At 28.9% G+C, this 9,642-nt stretch overlaps 1 protein-coding gene across 1 annotated transcript; it reads left to right on the forward strand.

Moving 5' to 3' along the window:
* Positions 1-2,909: 2,909 nt before the first annotated feature.
* On the forward strand, positions 2,910-7,447 carry LOC113560198. Its single transcript, XM_026965957.1, has 6 exons — positions 2,910-3,009; positions 5,329-5,703; positions 5,840-6,018; positions 6,120-6,225; positions 6,301-6,498; positions 7,224-7,447. Exons 1-6 carry the CDS (start codon positions 2,910-2,912, stop codon positions 7,445-7,447), a joined length of 1,182 nt encoding a protein of 393 aa, XP_026821758.1.
* The last annotated feature ends 2,195 nt before the right edge of the window (positions 7,448-9,642 follow it).

Below are 9,642 nucleotides of genomic sequence, written 5' to 3' on the forward strand. Positions count from 1 at the left end.
TCTTGTTCAAAGGTTTTTTTTGTCGTAGACGAAATATACGACGAAATAATTATGATTTTTGAAACTCCACAGCGCCAATTATATTTTATTCGATCGCGTCTGATATAATGATGTGACGTAAACTTTGGTTATATATATAAACAACGTGGGTGTAGTATATTATACATAGAATAGTAGTTATCTCGCCGCTACAGGTAGGTATCCACTATAATACGTGTAACAACGGGACTTAAGGTGGTAATTAAAATCGTAAAGCAAAATCCTATTCAGTCGGTCGGTGTACACATGTATATATTGTATGTGTTTGGTGGTGCGTGTTATACCTATAGTACAACCTTTGCGACGGTGTAAATAAATAATGAGTTATTACTAATAACGATCGGAACAACTAATAAACGTAATCCAACTGCCGTCGCCGTGGGCGTATAGATGCTGGGCAGGGTGTTAACATTACGATTGAAACGGCTGGCGTTAAGGGCGATTTTCGGAGCGAAAATGTGTCGGACGGGACGACGGCGAAGAGGAGTGTCACGCGGGTCACGTGTTGGTGGGTTCCGTTTATACGTAAAATGTCAAACGTACGTAGGAATACGACAGATATTATTATGACCTTAATAAGTTAAGTCTTATCATATGTACTATGTGGCTAGACGGGAAGTGAAAATTAAGTTCTAAATATACTAACGAAAGAAGTCAAAGAATTAAGGAAGAAATAGGCTCTATACGCGTATACTTTGTTCGTGGATATTTATATATTTATATGTACATTGTATTCAGTGAAGAATAGGCCCATCTTGAAATCGGGATTTTGCCGATGGAGCCCATATACATAATAGGTACGAATGTATTATATTCATGGGGGCTTTAATTGAAATAATATTTACCTACGTTACATAAGTGACGAATTTGAAAAATGAATTTATATTTACTAATTACGAAAATAGACTATTGAAATAATAATGCTTGGTGCTCATAAAGTACTATACAATATTACTTTTTGTTAGACTTATATACCAAATTACCAACTAGCGCAGATTCTGGTATACCTATAGGAACGGTGCACACTTAAAATGTTGTATTAATTGAGACCATACCTACTACGGACTTGTGAAAAATGCATCGAAACTTAAACGTCTTATAAGCCCTGATAGGCATTAAAATATGTACGCCTCTATAAATATATAGCGCAATATGTATTCGATGTATAGTTTATTTTTATAAAAATCCCTCTAACACTCATAACACTGGATTAATATTCAAATCAAAATATTAAATATCAACAGTGGCGTCATTTCAATTTGTTTTTAATACGCATGGAGTATAGAGCAGGCCACTTAAATGTAAGCAATTCTCAATTATACAGGCCAATCAATTTATAAAGTGGGCCAAATTACTATAATATTGGACTTTAAATACGCTAATGTATAACCTGCGTAGTCCGAATGGACACCACTGAATATCAACCTCCTTTCTATATGAATCGCTACATTACTATTGACTTAATAATAACAGTATCTATTATATATTTATATTATCAGCCAGGAATTTTGGTACCGTCGAATGTCGATAAGACATATTATTAATAACTAATAAGTAGGTACCAAAATATTATATCATACGTCCAGTTAAAATCAGTTAACCGAGTTAAATAATATAATATTATTTTATTAAAGTTGCCCAAAATAGTTAACTTGATAGTTTACTTTCCACAGAATGATAAAATATTAACAACATTTAATAAGTGTTTTATTTACTACTAGACAAAACTTCGATGATGGCATTTTAGTTAATTCTTTTAAAAAAAACTTAATTAATGTCATACATCCTAATTTTCTTTAATTTTTTTCATAGTTGCTTTGAAAAGTACTAAGCATTTTGACCTCCCAAAAGTACTAACTAGATCCAATTTGCAAAACAATTTCAAATATCTTTGTATAATAAATAGCACAAAAAACTAAAATATTTTGAAAATAATAATCATTTTTAGATATCATATATATAGTCTCAAATAAATATTTCGCTAAAAACTCAAGTCACCACTCACTACAGTTATTTATTTTTGAATCAAAACAAATAAATAAAATTAGAAAACGGTTTTCCATAAAATTTTTCATTTATTTGTTTTTTATTTTATTTTTTGTTTGTTTAACTTAATATTTAAAAAACAATAGGTACTGTGAGTTCTATGTTTTATTTGAAAAATAAAAATCTTGATTACTGATAAATGGAAATGCAATGACAAAAGTGTGTATGAATTAAGTAGGTACAGCTTACGTTAATATTACCTTTTAATTATTATTTAACCTTTCATTGAATATAATTATAATATATAGTCATATATATATATATGTACCTACTTGCTGTATAAAAATCATTTTCGATCCTTTTTCAGTATTTTTTAAAATTCGAAATTCGTAACTTCTCATCAAAGGGTGGCGTGCACCGCGAAACTTCAAAATATAACCCTATACTATTTAACCACCGAAATCGGCAATATATTACATAGCATAATCCACACACGAAATTATATATAATAATTATTAATAATAAATATAATACTCCCATTGGTAGCAACCTCGCCCCCTCTCTCAGCCAGCAAAATCGTATCAGCCTTTGAACAGTGGTAATATTATATGCAGCGTGTACAGCGCTTGCGTACAAAATTTTACAGGGATACCGTGTTCTAATAATAATAAATATATATATATATATATGTAAGTCGCACATGTAATGTTGCAGTCGTTCTGTGCATTTCCTCCGCGAGGACTGTCGATCACCGTGAATGTCCGTTAGCTGTGGTGATGAGCTATTTTTTTAAATTCTTATATCTTAGTAGGTATATATTTATAAAAGTAGGCAGGTATAACTGCGGTCAACCATTGCCATCAAATCGAACATCCGGACGGATTATGTGGCACAAAGACGATGAACTCCATCGGCCGCAGCAACGTTGGTCGAGCCATCACTGTACACGAATCCAGCACCACCTACACCACTACGAAAATAATGGTAAGCAATATTATATATAATTCAGGGCTGTGAATATAATATGACACTAAAAATAAATGTAACATACGTACATGCATTATGCAAAATCTTCAATAATTGACGTGATAAATCTTTTATTTATTAAATAAGTCCATGTGTATATACCCAGTGTTACGCAGTTATGACCAGACGTACTATTTTTCGTAGGACAGTACTTTTTTTTTGCATTTCCTAGTGTTCTTAACAATCGCGTTAGGTCAAAAAATCGTACTCTTTTTTTGAAAACATTATGGGTTAATACATGTTTATGATTTTTATAATTTAATTAAAATGAAATCTAATATGTTTGGTAGCATAGTTAATTTAATTTGTTATTTGTTAATATGTTTCCAACATATTAACAAAGTTTGTTTTTCAAATTTTACAGATGGTATTTTTACCAAAAAAAAATTTACTGTTTTTAAATTTTTATATCTGGTCATTTTTTGACTAACTGCAGTAAGCCCTAAAGTATTATTGTTAAACAATATTTGCATAATTTGCGTTAAATTGTTATATACGAGTACATAGTTGAGAATTTATTAAGTAGAAACCATTTTGACTTTTTTTGAGTTATTTAAATACATTTGAAATTTCTATTTATTTTAGTTATTTTTTTTTATAAATGTCGATAAAAAATAAATCGCTGAGTAAAAATATAATTAATACAAGGTTCTTCATAAGTTTTTCAACCTATTTAAAAAAAATTCTACCGAAAATTCAAATAATTTTTTAGTTGAATTTGAAGTTAAAATTTTACGACATTCGATATTCACCCGTAAAATAATTATTTCTCCTTAAACATTTTTTGATGTTTTATAGTATATCAAAAAATAAATAAGTAAATAACAATAGATTTTTGAAATTTTTACCAAATGTTTATATTACTATTTTCACTATACGATAAACTTTTCAATAATTTTTAACTTTTTTTGACTCATTTATGTGCATGAAAAATTTTAAATTTTTTAAATTTTTTTTCTATAAAATTTAATAAAAATTATTCACCGGGTTAAAATTTATGAAAATTTCCCTCATTTATTCTTATATCTGAACAAAAATATTAAAAATACATAGACATAATTTTTTTTTTATATACTTTTGAAGTTAAAATGTTGTATCTACGTTTTTAAAAATTGCATACAAATCTCATATAAATTTTTCTTACAGAATATATATAAGTAGAATTTATTTGTATAAGTTTTTAGAGTTGAAATTAAGAAATATTTAGTATTTACATATATAATCTACATCTATGCAAAACTATATATCGTTTAATATATTCAATATTCATGCAGTAATATATTCATGATTTTGTTATAATTCAAAATGTTATTCTTGAGGAAATAAAACTTGAACGTATATTATTATATTTTATACGCATAATGATATTTTCAAATGCATTATCTTCGGCAAAAGTTATTTTAACCTACTGTATTATTAATTGCAAAATGAATTACTCTAGATACCTAGTAGTAATGTTCAAAAACATAAAACGAAATATACTAGGTAGAATAATAGATCTTCTTCACCCACTACTCGGAATCATTTTTCGTATAACGATAAACGTATCATTGAATTCAAATTTAACACTTCCATTACAGTGACCCACTAGACATCTACTGTACCTATACAGCAGAACCAAGGCCGCCACACACAATATCGGGCCCCTGTACTAAATGTTTGTCCGGGCCCTTAAAAATTACAAATAAATTTCAACGGGCCATTGTACTCAAGGTCCATCATACCCCCCCTCCTTGCGGGGGCCCTGGGCAGAGCAGTACCCACTTACCCACCTTTTTTAAATTAAACCATTTTATGCTATCTATAATTATTATTGAGTATTTAAGTAGTACTTTAGTTCTTTATTTAATTGACTAAAATATTTTGGATATTTTATTAATTATTTTTTAGATTTAATGCAATCATGCAGGTAACATAATATATTTTACCAAATTACATACCCAAAATGTATTAATATTTATATAAGAAATGTAATTATTACATTTTATTTCTAAATGTCCTAAATAGTATATATTATTATATATTCGTCATGAAATTAAAATTAAAACAATAAATAAATTTGGGTTATTTTAAAATTAATACAGCCACTGAAAATTAATAATATTTCTAATTTAATAGTAAAATACTGCTTGTTTTAAATGTAACTATGTCAGTGATATTAAAAATACTTTATATAATATAATTTGTACTATTAGTGCTTTATTAATTGTTTACTTTTTAAACCATATATTTTTCATAATAAAATTATAACAATTTATTACTTTGGCACAATTAAAGGAATCGAAACGCACACGTCGGGAAATGGTTTTATCGATGTTGGCAATCATCAAGATCACATATACTATCCATTTTCTTATTTTATGGTCAACGATGACGTTCAAGAACAAGAACATCATCATTATACATTTCCTCAAATTCTGATGAGTCGTCCACCACCACCACCAACACCAGAACCATCATCTCTGCCATCGTTGATGTTATCTTCGCCACCTCTACCAGACTCTTATTATGTTCGCCAGCCATTTACACCCATGATGCAGCAACCCCAACAGCCATCACTTCTACCACCAGCACCAGAATCATCACTTACAGTTGGCTGCAATACCATTCAGCAACAATTCCAGCAACGTATAAATTATTACGACTACAATGGTAGGTGTGATCATGTTTCATACACCACGAGTCTATACGTTTATATAAACAGTGTACCTACCTTTGTTTTAGATTCGTCAAAAATAGATATTGTTTTATAATCAGGTAGGTATAAATAAAATATGTTTCTGTTTAGAAAGAAACTCCGAGGAAGCTGCCACTAAAATGTTAAAAAATGATTCGCCTTCGTCGTGTTTAAGTCGACTACATCTAGGAGAAAGGACTATTGACAACAGTATGAAGTCAACCGTCATATTTGATAATAAAAACACGCATCAACAACAAACATCAAATAATAACAATAGATTGTCAGTAGTAAGTTACCTGTTTAATTTACATATATATTCTAAGTATACACAAATTACAAACCTACCAAAAATACTATTATATAAATTTCTTTACTGATGACAATTAAGCAAGCAAACGAAATAAAAACACAGTTTGAGATCACACTGGACGACGATAAAGTAGTGGACGTGTGCAAACGGACTATATTGGCTGCTTTAAATAAAGTCATAGTCGGTAAGGTTTTTCTTATGTAATCATAATTATTAATTGTATAGAAAATTAATTGGTCGTTTTTTTTTCAATTCGTAGACAATTATGAATCTGCTTTGTACAAATTACGTAAGACTATTAGAATATTGGACGTATTGATGTTTAACGAAGGGGGCAGCAGGATCGGGATTGCCAAAATCGATACTGTCGGGCCATGGTTGGAAACATTGAAAGATATGGAACGAAGAATAACACAAAATCAACAGGACTTACACAATAATGGCAATCACGATATCGGTCAGTACTTTAACTGATTAACCTAGTATTTATTGATAATGCAGATTTAAAAGTTTATTGATATAATTGTGTCAGATTGTTAGAAGGTTATTACAAATATGAAATACAAAAAACTGTATAATATTAAAAAGAAAATTGTTTAACAATATGATTATAAGTGATAATGTTAATAACAATTAAAAGTCGTAAAATAGTACTTGAATTAGTTGAATTTATATTAAAATGTTTAAAACATTATACACTTAGACATAACATTTTAATTTTTCTTAGTATAATTCATTAAAGTCATATGTATAAATGTATTGAAAATAATTATTTTTGAACACCTTAACAACCATTATTATCTGCTAAGTACTTTAATTTCAATATATTTTCAAGTATTAATAATTTTAATACATTTTATCAAAACTGTAAGATATAGTATCTGCATTGAAACTATATTTTCAATTTAAACTTTAAAAACAGTACTAGCTATTTGAACGTTTTAATTGCCTGCGAGATTAGTAATGCATTTAAATAATTTTATGTTAGTAAAATATATTTAAAAAAAAATTTAAATAACGAAACATATTTTTTTATCTCTTGATTAATGTGTTTTGAGTTTATAACTGTAAAAGTATAGTTTATAACTTTTTTCAATTTATACATTTTCCAGTAGTTTCTAAAATATAAATTTTCATTTTATTTTTGGATTGGAATTAATGTTAAGCTAACTTGTATTTCAGATAATAATGCAATAACAAGAACAGAAGACGGCTATCCCAAGCAACTAAGACAACTATCCAATAACAGGAGCAGTAAAAATAAAAACAGTAATAATGAAAACAGTGGTCATTTATATCACTTTTGGTGGAAATCAAACTTAAGACGTTATCGAACTACAGGAAAAATTGTTGTAGAGCAACATGGATTCAATACCAACCTTCGTCGATACCGAAGAAACAATTAATGCTTATAAATCAGGATTTTTCATTTATGGGCTTCTATAAATTAATACACTTTGTCAACTAGTTTTGTAGTTCTTGCAAAATAAACTTATATGCTGTATAAATATGTATATTCATCAACACTAAAGCGCGGATTTTTATGCAATTGCATACTTTTTCCTTTAAATATTTTTGGATTTTTGTCAGTTATCTCCACGGATTATCATAATTTGAAACTAATGGTGAAATTTGTTTTGCTTATTTCTGCATATTTTGGCAAAATTCAAAATTTATTGCATATTGAAGCGAAAATTTAAAAAAAAATGTATAAAATAATATTTTTTCAGGTATAAAAATTACAACTAAATTTTATAGTCGCTAAATAATAATCATCACAAATTACAATTTTAATTTCAACTAGTTATACTGACATAAAATTACTACTAGGTACTAGGTTTCTAGGACAATATGTAATATGCAATTTAATTTAGGATTTAGGTTTGTAATATGGCATGTCATCGCCATGGCATGTATTTTACATTACTTTTATTGGAATATATTGATAGGTTAAATTTTTTTAAATTTAAATTTATTAAAAGCAGTGATTTTAAAATTTTCATGAAATATGTAAAAATGTTGGTATTGAAATACCGTGGGTTCAGTGGCGTGCCCAGGGGGGGTAGGTTAGGGGTTATATCCCCCTCCTCATTGACTTCTTTTTTTGACTTTCGGGATATTAGAGTTGTTACTTGTTATAAAGTCATTGCTTTTGATTATTAGTAATAAGTTATTGCTTATATAAATTATATTTATTATAATATATACATTTTTTATAATTATATACTTTATGTTCTTTCATTATCTGCCTACTTAATTTTATAATACAATTTTTTGCAATTTTTCACGTTTTTGGATTTTTTTTTTTTAAATATAGTGTTTTAATGAGCAAAAGACTTAACTAAACTAAATTCATTATAACATAAATAGATTATTTAACAACGGTAATTTTTTTAATATATAAAATCGAAAGACATATGTAACTTATTTCGTTTATTTTAGGAAAACAAAGCTTTCTTAAAAGTAATACCATCGAGAATAAATAAATACAGAAAAGAAATTCCGGGTATACCTTTACCTCCAGATTCCCGAACCTATTATTACAAGGTCGGAAACATGGTTATTGCTAAAATTTTCTATGCAAATAATTTTGAAATTTTTTTAATTGTGATTAAAAGTTTATTAAACGACTAACATACGACAAACATAACGAATATAAAAGCTAGTCGCATGTCACATAATATGTTAATATTGACATTGTAGGTATATTTCTTCTGCGCAGTGTACTTTATAGATATTTTGTAACCTCATCAACATATTATTGTCTCATACATGTTATATTCACAGCACCCACACCCTGGTTCATGATGGGCAATGAAAACTTTTTCAACTTAATGTACAATGCTTATTTGTTTAAAATAAAGAACAATGACTAAATGGTTTTCATTGCAAAGTTAATAGACATATATTTATTTACTTTTGATGCACACAAAAAAAATGAATACGGGTGTGCAGTTAATAACAAACATCTAGCGTATTATTAGCTGTCGCGGACATAATTATCATTAAGGCAGCATCATTAATAATTAAAACCATATTAGAAGGATCATTTTTGTCAAACAAACCTAACAGACAGCGTTGTGCAATTTACTGACATGTCCGCAGAGTGCGTCGACTTCTGGTCCGTCCATATATCGGCATTCGTCAGACTGTCATAACGAGTGAACGACTTGACACTCATCACACGCCACATCGGTACGGTTTTTCACCAATATGCGTCCGCCGGTGTCTAGTCAGATTGCTTTACAAGTAAATTCTATATCACACACGTCGCACGGGTACGGTTTTTCACCCGTGTAGGTCTGCCGGTGTTGTGTCAGATGGCTGTTTTGAGAGAATGTCATATCACATTGATCACAGAGATACGGATTTCCACTTGTATGCGTCCGCTTGCAGACTAAGGGCAAATGACTTATCGCACACGTATTTTCTCAATTGTACTAAATAATTTAATAACCACAGGTTATCTAGCCACCAAGGTATGTGCCAACTAGTACGAGAACGTGAGTATTTTAAATAACGTATTTACAATTTAATGTACTGAGAATTAGATTAGTTGTCAACACAATGTTTCAAGCCAGTGTTGTGTTTATTTTAGTTT

The sequence above is a fragment of the Rhopalosiphum maidis genome, chromosome 3, assembly GCF_003676215.2.
Source record: "Rhopalosiphum maidis isolate BTI-1 chromosome 3, ASM367621v3, whole genome shotgun sequence".
Taxonomy (NCBI): Eukaryota; Metazoa; Arthropoda; class Insecta; order Hemiptera; family Aphididae; genus Rhopalosiphum; species Rhopalosiphum maidis.